This window comes from Bos javanicus, chromosome 4, assembly GCF_032452875.1.
Source record: "Bos javanicus breed banteng chromosome 4, ARS-OSU_banteng_1.0, whole genome shotgun sequence".
NCBI lineage: Eukaryota > Metazoa > Chordata > Mammalia > Artiodactyla > Bovidae > Bos > Bos javanicus.
In genome coordinates this window covers 12,372,902-12,391,646 of record NC_083871.1, presented here as the reverse complement: position 1 = coordinate 12,391,646, position 18,745 = coordinate 12,372,902, and the positions used below count along the sequence as shown (strand labels likewise).

Here is an 18,745-nt window from a genome sequence, read left to right as displayed (position 1 = left end):
GGATGAAAATGAGACTGGCAAAGAACAAATGCTGAATTTAAAGAAGAGGACAATGTTGGGCAAATGATCCACTTACTTTGTGGGAATAAGATGTAAAGTACTGATGTTAAGTCAAATGAAAAAAAATACACAATACAGCTCAACAGCAGAGGAGTATCTCTCCTCAAATTCTCCTAGCACCATCAACATTCTTCAAGTATCTGAAATACTGTTAATTAGCACCTTCGTATTTTGAACAAAAAAACACAAATACCTCAGCTCATCTCTGGTCAGCACCTCACGGTGTGGATCACACTCACAGGAAAGTGTTTTGAGGTAGTTTAAACCTTTGGAAGTTTGGGTTTTAAACTTCCCTCCGTGGAAGATATTCAAAAGCCACAAGTGGTGCAAATGTTCATGGTTTTTATTTTTCAATTTTTATTTTGGTTTTCTTACAAAGGTTGACATTTTCCACAACAGGTGTAAGAGTGTTGAAAAAAAAAAATTCCAAATCTTTTGGAGAGGGGGAAAGGGAGGGGGAGTGAATTAAATTGTATTGCACAATGCTCTGATCAATCCTTCTCCTCTTTTGCCCACAATTTAAGCAAGTAGATGTGCAGAAGAAATGGAAGGATTCAGCTTTCAGTTAGGAAAGAAGAAAAAGAAATGGCCAAGAGAAATGTTTAAGATTTCCTTTTTCTTTAATTTAGGTTGAGTTCGTTTATTTGAAACAGACTGGGCCAATGTTCAATCTGATTTCTTGGTCAGCGCCACCGATGTCCAAAGGTGCAATATCAAGGATAGGCAGGCGAGATGGCTTGTTTGTTTTATATTCAATGATTGTCTTCTGCCATTCATTTGTCTTTTTCTGTTTAAAAAGAGAAGACAGGAATATACATAAAGCAGCACTGTTATGGAATCTAATCATCTTGTATCATATTATAATTAGATATATTACATACAATTATATTGTATAATATATAATTATATAGAACACACATTTATATAGAAATATATATCAGATATTATTCATATAGAATTATTTTATTATGTAGTATGTGTGCTAATTTGCTTCAGTCATGTCTGACTCTTTGCAACTCTATGGACCGTAGCCCTCCAGGCTCCTCTAGGTAAGAATACTGGAGTGGGTTGCCATGCCCTTCTCCAGGGGATCTTCCCGACCCAGGGATCAAACCCACATCTCTTATGTCTCCTGCATAGGCAGGCGGGTTCTTTACCAGTAGCACCACCTGGGAAGCCCCTTATGTACTATATTATAAATTACAGCCTGGGCCTTTTTAACCTCAAGTAATTGTAAGTTATGGCTTTACGTCATCATTTAAAAAACATGTTAAAAGAAAAATAATACATGGAACATAGTATATAGTTCAGTATTTCAGAGAATTTCAGAAGGCAAGATCTGTTAAGAATGCTCTGGATTTACCATCTGAATTTAAACAAATGTATTTATGACAGAAAAATAAGTTAGGTCTCTCATTCATCTGTTCATTTAATGGTCTAAGCTCCACTATCCCACTTCCCAAATTACTGTTATTCCCATATTCCACTATTACTTACAGAGCAGCCATCTACAAGAACAGTGTAAGTGAATCTGCTGTTGCCCTCGGCAACAAGTTCGACATCATTGGATCCTTGCAGAATGACAGCCTTTTTCAGGTTGCCAGTTTCCTCATCCATGTATGCAATGCTGTTCTTGCAATGGTAGGTGATGTTCTGAGAGGCATGGTTGGCCAGCAGACGCATGAAGGCAAGTTGGGTAGCCATTTCCTTGGTGGTTACTCCTTCAACATTATATTCAAACTACAGAGAGTAATATGGGAATTCCAGTTAAATGAAGAAGGACTCAGATACTAAAAGTCAAATTTAAAAAAATAGTCTGGTATAGAGAAGAATAATGGACTCAGGTATGAACCTGAACTTTTAAAGGAGACTCAATTCACTCGTCTTTGAAGTAGCAGCTACCTAGAAGGAACACAGGAACTACCATGCCGAGGCAAGTCATCTCAAAAAGTGACCTATTTCAGATAAAGCTCCTCTCTCTCTACATATATGTTTCCTTTTAAAAATAAGAACAAGAAGGTAGAGATTTAGACCCTTTTATTTTCCACCAATAAAATTAATGAAAACTTTTAATTAGAAATTCAGAAAAGCTCACATCTTGAAAACATATGTTCATGGATACCGGACTAGATGATGGCTTGTACTCCTTCACACTATGTGACATTGTCACTTTCTCCAGTGACTATCAGTTAAGTCATATCTGAATAATAACTTTTGGATTGTATGGACATGTCCAATCAATCTATCTGTAATATGCAATCCAGGAAGTAACAGAACCCAAGAACAGAGCAGGTTCTTTTAAAAAGCCCATTTTGGTAAAAGGCCAAAATGAGGATAATTAAAAAGCAAATAGTGCTAGATAGTATTTAGTAGGAAAAGGAATGTTTATAAAATTCCTTACCTGGGTACCACCATTGATAGTTTCTCCTACCCAGACATGCTTCTTGGCCTTGGAATTTCTGTACCAGTTCTTGACTGGGATGTCTTCAGGTTGAGCCCGGATGCAGGTTTCGCCAGTAGAGAAATCACAGTATACTTTGATAGCATCCATAGTACATCCTTGGTTAGGGTCAATCCAGTAGTAACCTTTAAAAGAAAAAGACCTAGATCATAAAACCTCTCATTGAGTGACAGGAGCATAGGTTCTAAAAATTACTACTGAGAAATTCTGATTCCCAAAAGTAGCATTTTTTATCATACAGTTATACATTGTCTACTCTACATTAACAGGAAGAGGGTGACTATTTTCAAAATCAGACAGTTCTTCCTCTCCTCTCCATGAAAATCAAAAGCAGGGTATGTATTACCATGAAAAGGGTAGAAATACGAATCAATACAATCTTGAAAATGGGTGCTGGTTGGAAAAAGAAAATACTTTATTAACTGAGTAGGATTTCACATAATGCCATTTTGACTCAAATACCCTTTCATATCAGTGGGAGATGGCTTTGAAAGGCCTAACTTGTGAGAAGGGTCATTCTAATTGGATATCTCAACCTACCACTGCTCCATTCTGGGTGGCTGAGTCTCAAGTCTCGGCATGTGCGAGCTGGGTTCTTCCTAGAGCCTTCTGGAGTAAGAAGGGTCTCAATCTGGTTGTTGAGAGATTTCAGAGTAGCATCAACTTCATAATCCTTGGGTCTGAGAGAAGTTGGTGAGCGAGGCTGGTCAGCCCTGTAGAAGTCTCCATCAAAACCAAACTCGTAACCACCACCACTTGGGCCGGGAGGTCCAGGAGGGCCAGGGGGACCAGGAGGGCCCTGCAGAGGTGGAAGTGAGAGACAAGAGGCTCTGGGTTTGGTCACAGTGAGGGACACCAATGGTAACAGGTTTTCCATGGAGATTCACACAAAAGCATGCCCTAACAAGTAAAACAGAATCAAATTCATGTAATAACAACTTGCTCCAAGGCATACTTGCAGGGATGGGCTTAAAGAGTTCATCAGGTACAGATAATTTTTATATATTTTAGAAAGCAGGGAAATGGGGGACTACTTTAATGTGTTGTTATCACTGTCTTGTATGCTTTAGTCACTCTGTCGTTTCCGACTCTTTGCGACCATGTGGACTATAGCTCATCAGGCTCCTCTGTCCAGGGAATTCTCCAGGCAAGAATACTGGAGTGAGTTGCCGTTTCCTCCTCCAGGGGATCTTCCCAACCCAGGGATCGAACCTAGGTCTCCCACATTGCAGGCGGATTCTTTACCGCTCTGAGCCACCAAGGAAGCCCTTCACTGTCTTGGTTTGGTCTAAAGAAGATATTCCCATAGGTCAGTGATGCCCTTTATTATTTCCCCAAATCATACTTACAGCAGGACCTTGGCTACCCTGAGAGCCACGAATGCCAGCAGGTCCGACTGCACCAGGCTGTCCAATGCGACCGTCTTTGCCAGCAGGGCCAGAAGGACCAGCAGGGCCCTAGGAAAGAAGGACACCAAGTCTGTGTGTGCCAGTGAACACCTCACAAGGGAGAAGTGGTCTGGGACTCACTGTCTGCCATAGGATCTTTTCAGAGATAAACATCTCTTAGATTTACCTACCCTGGGACCAGCGGGACCCACAGCACCGGGAGCACCTTGATCGCCATGATGACCCTTTAAAGAGAGAACAGGAAAATCACACCTTTAGAACATGTGTTGATGAACAGATTTTAAAAAACTGAACAGAAAATTTTAGTTTCAATGGACTCTGGATTGAGAAAATTAAAATTGTAAAATGGGCCTCTTTTCTTTCATTATGTCTATTCAATTATTTTTTTTTTCTATAAGCTATTTCACAGTGCAGTATTAGTCATTCCTCTAATTATATTTATTTAACTGGGGCTGAAGGACATTGTTGCCAGGAGATCTTAGTATATGTACATTTCTACCTCCTCTAACCCTCACCCTTCCATGTTGGGATGAAACAGCATTATCTCTGAGCTATGGAGTTAGCCAGAGAACAGGAAATGAATACGATGTAGGACATTTTAGAACAACAGCAGTGAACTTCAGAGGAAGTTCATTCTCAGCTGAAGGACTTTAAGATCTGTACAGATATAAGCTGTTTCTCCATACTGTACTTACAGCAAGACCCGGGAGACCTTGCAACCCATTGTGTCCCTTTAAGCCAGGCAGACCTCTGGGACCCTTATCACCAGGCTCTCCCTTGTCACCTCGAATACCTTGTGGGCCCTATGAAGAAAAAGAAGGACAGACAGGACATTTACCGTTAAAAAACAACACTGAGGTCTTCACAAATATTGTTCAGTCTATTTACAAACATAACTCTATATGTGAAAGGTCTGAAAGCCAGGGGGGTGATACTCCCACCGCTTTCCTTAGTCTTCTTTAGTTCAGCTCTCTGTTAAGTGGCTCATCTTTGTGATTGAAAATCAAAGTGTTAGTCACTCAGTCGTGTCCAACTCTTTGCGACCCTATGGACTGTAGCCCACCAGGCTCCTCTGTCCATGGAATTCTCCAGGCAAGAGCACTGGGGTGGCTGCCATTCCCGTCTCCAGGGTGATCTTCCCCGACCTAGGGATCGAACCCGGGTCTCCTGCAATGCAGGCGGATTCTTTATTCTCTGGGCCACTGAGAAAGTCCAATCTTTGTGATTATTTAATACCAATAAGAAGAGATTTGAAATACAAGAGATTAAAAGCTGTCTGTAGCAACTCTCAACATGGACTAAATTTTAAAAATATATATATATAGTCTATGTATTATTTGTCTTCTTAATGGACAGTCTAGACTGATCCTCCCTAAACGCTGCACAGAAACCATCTCCATGTACATACACTGGGACCTCTTGGGCCAACGGCACCAGCAGGACCAACAGCACCGGCAGGACCCTGTGAATCAGAAAAGAAAAACACAACTTAGCAGCCAAGCCCGAGATCCTCCTCCCTGGGCGCCCCCTCCCCAGCTCCCAAGCGTGGGGAGGCCAGGGGTGGAGCCCGATAAGGATGGCAGCATTAAGGGGTGTTGACACACTCACCGGTTCACCACGGTTTCCATGTTTACCAACAGGACCCACAGGGCCTTGAGGGCCAGGAGCACCGGCAGCACCAACAGGACCTGCGTTACCGGGGTAACCACGCTCCCCCTATGGAAGGCAAACATGAAGCTCAGCGTCAGTCTGGCGTGTACTGTAGTCCCCTTTGAAGTCACAGAACAATGACGAGGCATACTGACCTTGTGTCCGGGTTGACCATCGCGGCCTGGTGGACCGTCATTCCCAGGGTTGCCCTGTGAAGACATGACACCAGCTAAGGCACTTAGAGAGACTGTAGCCCACCGGCCCCTTACAGTTGGGCTACCTGCCTTCATTACTCCCAGTGCCCAGTAGACAACCTGCTTTCAGGCTGTTCAAAAACAGGAACAAGAAACTTGCAAACCTAGATTTTTTTCTTAGAGGTGTTTTTAATATTTCGGCCACCTTGAAGTATGCTACTTAAACACTCATTCCAAGTTATCTTTAGTATTTTCAGTCCTGACAGTGGTTAGTACAACTAGACTTCAGCTCAGGCTACAAAGGTGCACACAGTGATGTACTGCTAAGTTAGATTTTACAAGCCAAATGTTGGACTCACGTCACGACCGGCTTCACCAGGAGCACCATTGACGCCAGGATTACCGACATTACCAGGGGGACCACGGGCCCCAGGTGGGCCTGCGATGCCGAGGGGGCCAGGTTCACCCTAAAGAGGCAGAGAAGACAAACTTCCTTTCACTGGATGGAGGGCTAGTCTCACTCTCCCAAAGCCATCCTAGTCAGGGGATTCCAGTTTTGAGAGAGGAGGTAAGTGGAAAGTGAGGGGTCACCTAATGGTAAGAAGTGTTATTAGTGTCATCCTTGCCCTCTTCCTGTACACTGAGATGGTCAGTTGTATGTACTTTGGGAACGTCCTAAACAAAGTGGGCCTCATTTCATCTGATAATCCAGATAAAATGAATTCATCAAGGTGAGAGTTTATGGAGATTAGATGGCTCCTAGTTACTGTCACATACTATGTTTAATGGAATGACTCAGAACTTGCAGAGTTTCATTCTTGCTCCAGGATAAATGATGCTAGCATTTCGTACTCCAAAGGAGTAAATGCAATTAGAGCTTATATTGTTGTTAAGCATGTAAAAAAGAACAAAAATTGTTCTGCATAATGTTAAGCTGTGTCTTTCTAACATGTGTCTAAGGGAGGTAGTATTAAAGCGTCTCAGTTAAGTGACATGTGATCTGTATAAAGAAATGCCATGAATAAAAAATCTTAAGTGGAGTTATTCAGTGATCAATCTGTCACAGTTGAAGTGGCAGCTTTTAACATCTTTTATTATGTTAACGAGGATAAGAATGGTGTCAAACACTTACCACAGATCCAGCGACACCTGGTAGACCACGCTCACCTCTAGAGCCTGGGAGACCCAGAAAACCAGGAGCACCAAGAAGGCCTTGTGGACCTGGGGTTCCAGGAGGCCCCTAAACAACAATAAAAATACTATTACTGTAAGACCCTACAGGATAATACAGGTTGGTTTGAGATTCTGAGAATGGGTTTATCCTTAGTGTAGAAAAAGGCTGCGTGCGTGCGAAGTCACTTCAGTCCTGTCTGACTCTTTGTGACCCCATGGAGTATAGCCCACCAGGCTCCTCTATCCATGGGATTCTCCAGGCAAGAATACGGGAGTGGGCTGCCATGCTCTCCTCCAGGGGATCTTCCCGACCCAGGGATCGAACCCATGTCTTTTAAGTCTCCTGCATATTGGCAGGTAGGTTCTTTACCCCTAGTGCCATCTGGGAAACCCAGGAAAAAGGCTAGTGACTTCCTATTAGTAGGACATATCTTTGGCTATCTTTTCTCTAGTGATGACAATTAGTTTCCATTTTGGCACGTATATTTCTTTGTATCTGGTTTCTCCTTGAGACCAGTGGAATGACATTTAAAAACACGTGGTTGGGATTAATGAAGTCATCATAGAGTGAGGGAATAGAGTCATAGAATTTATGCTGGGAAGCAAAATTTTTGACCTTGGCCTCTAACTAAACCAGGTCTAGTAAAATCACATTTCAGAAGTGGCAATAATACTGCACACTGCATGTTTTAAAAAATTGGTAGCTTACTGAGATCGATTAATTTACAGTAGGATGACCACAGCAATAGAATTTTGCTCTAATCCCAGTACCAGTAAGGTACCCTCAACAGCTTAAAAGGCTCTGTTGATAAAACAGTGAGTTCACTCACTCATTGTTACCTCCACCCAGTGCCTTTTGAGTATCTACTGAAGCCCTGACACCTCAGTGTCTGTTGCACAGATTTCCTGGCTCAACTGAGTTCTACTTGAGAACCTGCAATACTCATCAACCAATATATGCCATGTGAAGATTTGTATATGGGACTTATTTTAATTCAACATAAGGTATTAAGAAAGAAGAGTCTGAAATCACTTACAGCAGTACCAGGCTCTCCAGAGGGACCCTTCTCACCAACAAAGCCAGGAGGGCCAGAGGCACCTGTCTCTCCACTTCGACCAACTGGACCTTGGTCACCACGAGGCCCACGAAGCCCTTCTTTACCAGCAGGACCAGGGGGGCCAGGGGGGCCAGAGATACCCTGTGAGCAAATGTATGAGGTCACTTACTTTCTGTTAATCATCATGGAGCAGGGAGAGAGCAGCTGAGGTTTTAAATATTAAGATGTCAACAATTTGAAGCCACAAAATAATATCCTGGCCATTTTGGAGAAAGGTTTAGACCTTTAAACAATCTTTCTTGTAGAAAGAAGCAATTTTCCTCTTCCTTCCTGAGGCTGTAATAAACTGAACAACTGAGGCAGAGGGTATGGCAGATATCTGTGAGGAGAAGCAGTGCTGTGCCACAGTTGCAGCACATTGGAATCAGAGCTATGCTGACTTGTAATAGTCAGTTGTAAACGAATGGGACTGTGGGTTTTGGAGGACTCCACTTGTTTCTTTTCGAAGAAAGCCAGTACAGGCATTTTGTTCATAATTGAGGAATCACATATGCTCTCAACTAGGTTTAATTAAATGCCTACAGGGAATGAAGATTTTCCTGTTATGAACCTGTGAAAGGATTCCAAGAAATCAACATCTCTGCTATTTTTTTCCCCCAGAAACCTTAACCGGAAGACTTAATCCTTGGTAATTAATTAAATTCTCTTGAGTCCTGACAGGAGAGTCCGAATCAAAATTAAATTAGAGGCCAAACCACCTTTAAATTCAGGAACAATTATACTTTAACAATGGAGGCAGAATGTTGGCCATAAAGGGTAATGGGATATAGAAATAACTGATAAGTGACTAAAACTGTCTTGATTTTTTATTTTAAACAGAGACCATGCCCCTAAAAGGGGCAAGGGGACTTGTGTTCATATGAATAAAAGCCTCTTAAACTGATATTAGAAAATATAATTTCTGATGATTTTGCCTTAATGATTCAGAACAACTGATTTCAGATTAGGAAAGTCACAGCAAAATGCTAGCAGCATGTTTCTTCATAGAGAGTTTCTTAACAGTTTCCTTCTAGAGGCTAGGGATTTTGGCCAGAGTAAATAAATGAAGACACGTTTGGGAAGTGATTTACTCACAGAGGGTCCAGGGGGACCAGTCCGTCCAGCAGCACCAGGGAAACCAGTAGCCCCCTAAAAGCAAGCACATTAAAATTCCCCAGTCAGCACCAACTCCAGGAATCTGGGTAAGAAGGAAAATCCTCAATACATGTGACCAAGGACGGACCAAAGAGTAGGGAGTGACAGCCCTGGAGAGGGTTTTATTTTAACCAGGACCCCAAAGACCCTCCATCTCCGCACATCTTCCTGACCAGCATGGCCCAGATTGCAGTGCACGTGTTTTGCATTAAGGCTCTGATAGTTCTTTCTGAAATGCTATTAGATTATATGATGGTTATAAAGGCAAGACACTATTATATTATTATACATCAATGTGTATATATTAGTAACTCTTAACCACCTGGCTAGGTGCTAAGGGAATGGACATGGAGTAAGTCATTTTGTTTTCAGAGGAAGGTACAGTAAAAGACCAAGGTGTTAACTGCTGTCCAATGAAAGGAGGAAGGAGTCAGTGGAGTTCATTCCTAGGGAGCTCTGGGTCTCTAGGGAGTCAATGTGACCCAGGGAAGGGACTTGGTCAGGCAGAAGAGGGGTGTATCAATAGAAGGATAAAAGGTACCAAAGAAATATTTTATCCATTTCACAATGAAACTACCTGGGTTTAACCTTGTTATTACTACCTCAAGTAAAGTGGTAAGAATATACAATGCACTGAGTTCCAGCTGGAATTTAAGTTAACATTCCAGGAACATGACCCTTAACTTCAGTATCAGAATTTCTCCAGAGTTAGCTTGAGCCTCAAGACTCCCCTTATTATAGTCCAAATCACCAAAAATTCCCAAACTCTCTAGTTGTCCCTAATAGCGTCTGAAGAAAGAAAAGCGATACAAATCCACTGTAAGTACTCACAGGGGGCCCTCCATCACCACGACTTCCAGCAGGACCAGGTGGGCCATTTGGACCCTACATGCAAACAAAGAAAGATGGGGTCAAATCACAGAACAACCTTTATAAATGTTACTCTTTTCTTCAAATGGATTATTTCCATGTCTGTTAGAAGCAAATCTAGAGATTATCTTTGTTACATAAAATCCCCACTTCAATATTACCATCTTTAGGGGGTTATCCAATAAATGAGATAAAACAATATTTATGATACTTTTATAATATGTAAAGTGGGTACACAAGTTTTAACTCATTTTAAAAATAGTCTTCTGTCTGCTATGTTCCCTGATGGGTAGTAGGCACTTGATCGATATATGTTGTTACAAGATTTCACGGGTAACTGCCCAGGCTGTGTTGACCACTTGTGGATTCAACTTACAGACGGACCGGCAGCTCCAACGGGGCCTGTGGGACCAACAGGACCATTTTCACCCTTGGGTCCTTTGGTTCCTCTCTCTCCTTTAGCACCAGGTTGACCAGCAGCACCCTGTAGGAAAGGAACAGTTACAGTTCAGGTGTTCCAGTGCACTCTATTTGTTCACTTGGGGTGTTTCCGGATGAACTTTCATCACATGATACTCACAGCAGGACCAGCAAATCCGTTGGGGCCAGCAGGACCGACCTCACCACGTTCACCCTAGGAGGGAGAAGGGATTGCAAAATATCTTAGCAAACCTCAGACTCATCGGTGTCTAAAAGTTATGAGGGTCCAAATTGATCCAGAATTGATCTACTTACAGGGCTACCACGAGGACCAGCAGGGCCAGCAGGGCCAGCGGGACCAGCTTCACCCTACAAAGGGACCCAAAATGAGTGCATCAGTGCGCCTCCCACAGATGCTCAAAGAGGTAGGCAGGAAAGGAGACAGAGGGAGCCAGTGGGTTCTCGTCAGAGTTCACAACTGCATCCAAAGAGGCGACTAATCCCCATCTCACAGATAGAAGTGAAATGGACTCTTACTCTGCCTAATGTTGTATTCATTTTGGAGGTTGCAGGGGCATTGGTCATACACTTGTAGAAATATTATAAGTCAGTGTCCGCAATACCAGAAGGAGGACGTTTTAATTTTTAGATGGACACGAGGCTGATCTACTTGTGGCAATTTGCACAATACAATAAACAATGTCTATTTTAAGTGGACTGTTCGATGTGAAATGGGAACACATGTATTTTATTGATTTTTTTTTTTTTTTTTTACAATTGAAGGCTTCAGCAAAGCTCAGTACATTAGGATATTGTTAATGGGCAACCCCAAAAGACTTTCAAACAAATGATAGGGATTAAGATATAGCTCAGATACCAGGCACATGTATAGAAAAGGAAGAGAACTTTAACCACGTAGCATTTGTTCTCTGCTGCCCCACACTAACAGGTATGTTTTTAAATAGATGGGCTTTATACAAAGGCATAAAAATGAATTGCTGGGGCCCTATGGGACCAGGGCAGCAGGGAATTTTTGATATTGCTATCAGTCAGAGAGTTGCAAGTCAGTGAAAATGCATGCTTACCCGGTCCCCATTGGCTCCAGCAGGGCCAGGAGCACCAATAGCACCAGGAGCACCCTAGACCCCAAAAGAGAAGTCTTGTCAATAACACCCGGTACCGTCAGAAGGGACACTTACCCTCTCCCCTTGCTGTGCTTAATCAGTGGTGGAACACTTTCACTGGACACTCGGGATAGACATCAAGAAAGCCTCTGATGCATTTCAGTTCTAATTATCAAGGCATCAGAAGCCACTCCCAGGAGGAGAGTTACCGCAGTGGTGAAGGTCATGGAAATGTCTAGGTTATGGCCAGATTAGGAACTGCAGAGATCTGAACTCTCTGCTCTTTTAAAATTCCCTGGAGGGTAGCAAATGACTAGCGTTGTTAAGAAGAGTTAGGACTGTGTGATTCAGAGACAGGACTATGATGAATGTGTCACAGGGAGCTCCCAGCACTGAGGGAGAGGTGAGAAGAACCAAAGGGGCTTATGGCCCGGAAAAGCCATGAGGCCAGTATTCTAGAGTAGGATTATTATACCTTGATGGGACTATCATTGGCACCTCCACGCCATTAACAGTTAATCTTGGGGCGGCTCTTGAATGATAAATTCTTAGGGTATATAGAACCTTGTTATAGGATATGGCTTCTTAAAATGCAAGAATTACTGCTTTTTTTTTTTTTCCTAAAGCCCTATGTTAGTTTAAACAATAATTTAATGTTCTGTTAAACCCAGAGATTTGGGGTGGTAGTTTGCACTTGGTACAGTTAAAACTAAGGAAGGGAGAAAATTCATAATTTTCATAATTTTCAAGGGAGTAAGTCCTCTTTTGAATTTTTCTTTTGGAACATGTAAAATGATGTGATTGGAATACCCTTTTACTAACCCTGACTCTCTCTTTTGTCAGTTCCATTTTGGAAAGCTTCTCAACTCAAATGGAGTGAAATGTTTAAAAAAAAAAAACACCAATATAAGTACAAATAGAATTCTACTCACACGAGCACCATCTCTACCAGGGCTACCAATGTCACCTCTGAGACCAGTTTCACCCTAAAAGTATAAAGCAAAAGCAACTTTTTATTTCCCAACCAAACTTTTGAATCAAAATTGAGTTTTTTTTTTCTACAGAAGAAGCTATAATTCATTTAATATAATTCATAACATAATATAATTTAATAAAATTATAAAATAATTTAATATAATTCATAATATAATTCATTTAAGATCTTTAGTAATGTTTTGATTTCCTACCATCTTCTAAAAACTCGAATGGAAATACTCATTTGATAGAAATACGGAAGGAAAAAATAACAACAACAAAAAAATTCAAGTCCCTTTCCAGATTAGTGTTAACTATTCTTTACTAATTTCCATGCACCCTCCTGAAGCATAATCAAGTGAGGTACAAACTCATGTGGACAGAATTATAAGGCAACATCACAATGGGCTTCAGCGGCCGATCCCTCTTATGGCATAACTAATGCAGCAGCACGGTTGACAGCTGTTCAATATAGCTTCTTCCCATTAATTAGGGCAGGCGGAGGCATTATTGTTAGTGGCATTAAAATGAGCCTCATGTATTACTCAACACCATCTGTTTGCGTGAAATTCCATGGTAGCAAGGAATTTTGCCAGATTGGTGAGTTTAGAAACACGTAGGTGCTAGGTGGCAGAGGGAAATGTATACAGATAGATATCAAAATGCTACCAGACCACCTGCCAAGAACCGTTTAAAAAAAAAAGGTTAACCTTGTGCAGCCTTGTTTGCTAGAGTTCATCAACAGTATGTGTTAAGGCCCAGCGCCGAGAGTACCTTTTCTCCCTTGCCTCCAGGAATGCCAGCCGCACCCCTCTCTCCTGGGAGTCCGCTAGGACCAGATGGACCAGCAGTGCCTGGAGCGCCAACCACACCCGGTTCACCCTTGAATCAAACACATGCGAAATCAATTATTGCTGCGGTAAAAAGAAGAAAGTGGAGAGACGAACTCTTGAAGGCTTCCAATTTATACATTTAATGGATAGCATTCTCTCCTGCCTAGAGAGACACAAAGGAGGCTGACCGAAAGAGGGAGGCTCTAAGTGAGGGAGACGCTGTTAATGACCTGGGGACCGAAGAGAAGTGGGGGGTGGGGACGGGGGCCCGCCAAGTTTTCTATAACCCGCTCTTAAAGGCAGGCAGGCCTGCAGGAGAAGAGAGGACGACAATGGGAGGCAGAAAGGGAAGAATGTGCGCCCACAAACATGTTTCAAGGTGAAGTCTCTTAGCCTAGACAGGAAATGTGGAAAGAGACCTCATCAACCAGGGAGATGTTTACATTTTAATCTTCTTAAGAGTGGGACTATAGCTTCCATTTTTCTATAACACCTTACAATTCCATGTACTTAAAATCTGTTGACTGGCTTCCGAGATAAAACCCTTTGAAAGTACTTTCTCAGAGAACCAATATTTCCATTCTTCCTTCCTCTCGCCCTCCTACCGTATTGTTATTTTTTCCAATATCCTTCCATATACCAAAATAGCTTTTTACAGTGACTCTTTACCCCGTAAAGGTAAGAATCAGAAGTAGTATAAATTGCCTTCTTTTTACCGTGGTTGAAGTAATCTGTTTTTCAGAAATGTATGATTCCATCTATTTTAAGATCTAAATCACAGGTTCTATTTTGAAACGCAAGTTTTCAGGCTTCGGTTTTGGAGATGAAAGTACTGTCCAGTTAGTTTTTATCATCACAAATTGTCTTATTAAAATTGAGTTACTTTTTGAAATTTTACTCTAGGATGTTGGGAAAGTATAAAGGTTCATTCTCTAAAAATTGTGTCCAGATATGTATGGTGTTTCTAGATTAAGACAAAAGTATGAATAGTGTGATGAGAAAAGAGTAAAAACCCATACTAATTCATTTATGTGTGTACAACACTGGGGTTTTGCTTCCTTTGGAATAATTTGGGTCTACTAGAATCAGACTGTTATTTACTGAGGTGGAAATCATTACCAAACTGAAAGTAAATTTAAAAAATCTGAGAAATAATTCATTTACTATTGTAAAGGATTTTACTTATTCTAGAGCATACTGGGCCAAACCAGCAATAGAGATCACATTTTACCTTGTTTCCATCAGGCCCTGGGGGTCCAGAAGGACCTCGGCTTCCAATAGGCCCAGTAGGCCCAGCAGCACCACTTTCACCTGGGGGCCCCCGCTCCCCCTGTGGGAAGGAAGCAGAAGTGTTGTGCTGTTCATCATTTTCCGAGATATCACGTTATACATCAGAGTTCATGCTTGTTTAGCTTCTGAATCCCAGCTCTCCATTTACAAGCAAATTACAATTACTTTCCCATAATTTCTCTGCTAGTAAAACAAAAGGATGGGATGAGATAATCTCTAAGGTCTTATTCAGTTCTAGTGGTCTGTGGCTACAATGTCAAAATCTGTTGCCTCTCGAGTATAATGTTCAACTTTTAGAATTCATTTCCTCTTTTTGGCCTTTTTCTGTGATATTAATAGATCCATAGGTAAAAACAGATGCCAGTTATACACAGTATTCAAAGGGAAAGATTGTATCATTTTCAGTGAGAATATTAAGATTATAAATCTTAATAAGATTTATATATCTTAAATAAGATTATATATCCTCATATCTATGCTCTCTTTTTACAATTGCACACAATAGGGATGTAACAGGTATAATATATATATGTGTGTGTGTGTGTGTATACATATATATAAAACAGAATATATATATATATGAAATGTGTATATTTGTATATATGTCTATTTATTTTTCTACCTATCTAAATATGTCCCAATTTACATATAAATATCACTACAACATAGCATTCTATGGTTCAGAATATTTAACATGTAAGTCCACACTGTAACTGCTTCAAAGACCCTTGTTACAATTTGGTTCTATGGTCCTGAAGAAATGAAGTTGCTCAGTCCTGTGAGACTCTTTGCAATCCTATGGATAGTAGCTTAGCAGGATCCTCCGTTTGTGGAATTTTCCAGGCAAAAGGACTGGAGTGGCTTGCCATTTCATTCTCCAGGGGATCTTCCCAATGGTCGTATGTCACTACATTTGTGCAGGCATCCCAGCTTTATGGTAACTAACTACATAACAGGATACTTTAGGGGCCAACCAATCTTTCCAGTTAGTCTAATGACCACAGGCAAATTATATAAATTTAATTTTTTAAATAAGAGTAGGCTCATGATTTCAGATTTTAGGCTTTGAGTACCAACAGGCATTGCAAAAATTGACTTTAAATCTTATAGGATATTACTTTTCTTTAGCTCAGGTCAAGCCACTATCATATAAACATACCTCACATGTGTGTATAAGTCACTGAATATAATACACATATTAGTTCACTTTTGTTCTTTATACCTTGTGGATTTTTAATAAGAAATATGAGCAATTAGACACAAAAGTCTATTATCAATTTAGAAATTGATTTGACTACAGAAGAGTATCAGAAATTTGTTGTTACAAGGTCATCAATAGTTTTTAGAAGAAAGCACAATATTTCTTTTAAAAATATTGCCAGGAGTTTATGAAAGTAATACTTACTCTTGCACCAGCAGGGCCAGGAAGACCAAATTCACCAGGGATACCCTAGGCAAAACATGGGAATAAATAAAGTATGACATTTTCGTATTTTCTCTAGATCCACTCATGTTTACGATGTTTAGAAAATTTTTGAAAGAGTAAAATAAAGCCAAATGGGCTCTACCTCCATGAGTGTATAAGTACACAGGCTGTTAGGAACAAGAAAACTTTCCGTGGTGTATGGAAAGATTTTTTAAAAAGTGAGAATTCCACTGATACGAAAGATAGATCTCCCCTAGAACCTGGTAGAAAATTTTAGTTTCTCATTATTTAGTGTATTGCTTCTTTAAAGGTGACAAAAGACTCTTCTCCTTTGATAATATAATAAATAATGATGATGAACAGTATCAGACATTGCCTATTTTTAGTTATATAACAGACTGCTCTCTTAATAGAAACAATCATATTCTGCCCATTACCTAGTTAATTGTATACCCAAGTGTATCTCCTTTATTACTGACCAGCTGTCTCCTTAATGTGCCCCACTGTTGACAAAGGAGAGCAGGCCGCAGAATGTAGCTGAATTGAAGCACATTCATCACAATTATAGATAAAATGACTCAGAGCTCATGCCCTGATTGTGAATAGCAGTGTCATGTCTGAATGCCAAGAAAAACATTAAAAGCAATTTTTCAGGGCCTAGTTTGATGGAAAATCAGTGCATTTACTTCTTTTCTATGGAGAGGGAAATAATCTGTATTTTAACATTACCAAGAACAATACAAAAAAGTAAGGCTATTAAATGGAATGTTCATGATATATTTCACTTCCATAATATGATGTTTCATTCAATCCTTAAAACAAAGTAATTTGAATGAAAATGAGTAACTTGGCTCATTCTCTCCAACAGTACCAACATACGTGGAACACTATCATTAACATATGAAATATGAAGTTTCCTTTTGTATGTCATAATTGCACTGCAGTAGGATATTAAACAGAGGAAAAGTCCCAAGTTTAGGCAAATTTATGATCACTTGTTTTACTCACCCTTTCTCCTGGTTTGCCAGCTTCACCAGCTGTGCCTGCAGGGCCAGGCAGACCCTAGATGAAAAAAATACAAACCTCCATCTTTATGACTATATTTGGGGGATTGTCTAATAATTGGTTTTGGGGGGAACTATCTAATATCAATATGATCACTAACCATATTGTAATCCCTTCATAACTGTTATGAAGGGATTACAGAAAAGTTTGCCTTGAAAAACATGTACCCTTCTTTGCTTCAGTTCTTTAAAAAATTTTTTAATTGGAGAATTGCTTTACAGTGCTGTGTTGGTTCCTGCCAACATTGTAAATCAGCCATAAGTATACACAAGTCTTCTCCCCCTTGAGCCACCCTGCCTCTCCCACCCCAATCCCACCCCTCTAGGTCATGACAGAGCACCAGACTGGGGGGTCCCTGTGTTACACAGAGAAGCTGTGAGCAGCTTCTCACTTGCCATCTATTTGCTTCAGTTCTGAAATCATGTTCTGTGTGGTAGGGGAGAGTGGTGTAATGATTTACCACTGGACAGTCTGACCAAAGTAATCATACGGACCCCTAGTCTGAATGTTTTAGCTGACTTACCTGGAAGCCTGGAGGACCAGCAGGACCCTGTTCACCTTTTCCACCTTGGACACCCTGAAAGTGATAGGAAAGATTACATAGAGGCACATGCCACCCTTGCTTTCTAGCTACATAACTTTCAGACTGGAGAAGAAACAGAAATGGCCATTTTTGCGGGATTAGATTCATTTTAGGGCAGAATAGGACAAGAGTGGGAGAATACTCACCTGTAGTCCAGGGGGTCCCTGAGCACCGTTGTTGCCATCGGGACCTGGAGCGCCCTAAAATGTTTAGCAGAAAGGCTCAGTGTCAGTCACTCCTGAGTCAGACAATATAAGGTTCCCTAAAGCACGTGTGACTTCCTCAAAACAAAGCTTGACATTTTTGCATGAGTTAAATATATTGTGGGTCCCCAACCAAGGCCCAAATACTGCCTACTGACTTTTTGATATGGCTTATGGGAAATCCATGGATGAAGGGCTAGAGAATGCTACTAGCATATTCATAGCTTTTAAATCACAAAATGAATTAAATAAAAGCCAAAAGCATCCATAAATATTTTTGACTTAGTATACATTCTGATTTGTTCTATAGCTCACTGCCTTCTAAGTGTGGTTAAAGAGAAAAGACATTGTTTGATTGTAAAAGGAACCTTGGGGGTACCACTGTAGAAAGAAAGTGATGGAATGATATGTAATGGCCTCAAAGATGTGTTGTGGTCGTTCAGTTGTTCAGTCATGTCCAAGTCTTCGTGACCCCCATGCACTGCAGCACGCCAGGCCTCCCTGTCCTTCACTATCTCCCAGAGCTTGCTCAAACTCATGTCCATTGAGTCAGTGATGCCATCCAACCATCTCATCCTCTGTCACCCCCTTCTCCTCTGCCGTCAATCTGTCCTGCCATCAGGGTCTTTTCCAAGGAGTGTATCCTGTGTGAATAAATACCACGTGGATAGAGTCACACAGAAATGAACACCTACCCGAGCACCAGCAAGACCAGCATGACCTTTTTCACCAGCTTTGCCAGGATCACCCTATAATA

General features: G+C 41.0%; 1 protein-coding gene across 1 annotated transcript in view; it reads right to left on the bottom strand.

Annotated features, from left to right (window-relative positions):
- Nucleotides 1-385: 385 nt before the first annotated feature.
- COL1A2 (collagen type I alpha 2 chain) overlaps nt 386-18,745 on the bottom strand; it is a 36,674-nt gene continuing 18,314 nt past the window's right edge. Inside the window, exons 26-52 of the mRNA XM_061413462.1 lie at nt 18,684-18,737; nt 17,932-17,985; nt 17,726-17,779; nt 17,146-17,199; nt 16,117-16,161; nt 14,653-14,751; nt 13,363-13,470; nt 12,546-12,599; nt 11,575-11,628; nt 10,805-10,858; nt 10,650-10,703; nt 10,446-10,553; nt 10,031-10,084; nt 9,140-9,193; nt 7,985-8,146; nt 6,907-7,014; nt 6,134-6,241; nt 5,736-5,789; nt 5,539-5,646; nt 5,339-5,392; nt 4,626-4,733; nt 4,101-4,154; nt 3,871-3,978; nt 3,062-3,320; nt 2,462-2,646; nt 1,558-1,800; nt 386-847 (exon numbers count right to left, since the gene is read on the bottom strand). Of these exons, the coding sequence (XP_061269446.1) occupies nt 701-847; nt 1,558-1,800; nt 2,462-2,646; nt 3,062-3,320; nt 3,871-3,978; nt 4,101-4,154; nt 4,626-4,733; nt 5,339-5,392; nt 5,539-5,646; nt 5,736-5,789; nt 6,134-6,241; nt 6,907-7,014; nt 7,985-8,146; nt 9,140-9,193; nt 10,031-10,084; nt 10,446-10,553; nt 10,650-10,703; nt 10,805-10,858; nt 11,575-11,628; nt 12,546-12,599; nt 13,363-13,470; nt 14,653-14,751; nt 16,117-16,161; nt 17,146-17,199; nt 17,726-17,779; nt 17,932-17,985; nt 18,684-18,737 (2,598 nt within the window). The 3' untranslated portion in view covers nt 386-700. The remainder of the gene's footprint in view (nt 848-1,557; nt 1,801-2,461; nt 2,647-3,061; nt 3,321-3,870; nt 3,979-4,100; nt 4,155-4,625; nt 4,734-5,338; nt 5,393-5,538; nt 5,647-5,735; nt 5,790-6,133; nt 6,242-6,906; nt 7,015-7,984; nt 8,147-9,139; nt 9,194-10,030; nt 10,085-10,445; nt 10,554-10,649; nt 10,704-10,804; nt 10,859-11,574; nt 11,629-12,545; nt 12,600-13,362; nt 13,471-14,652; nt 14,752-16,116; nt 16,162-17,145; nt 17,200-17,725; nt 17,780-17,931; nt 17,986-18,683; nt 18,738-18,745) is intronic.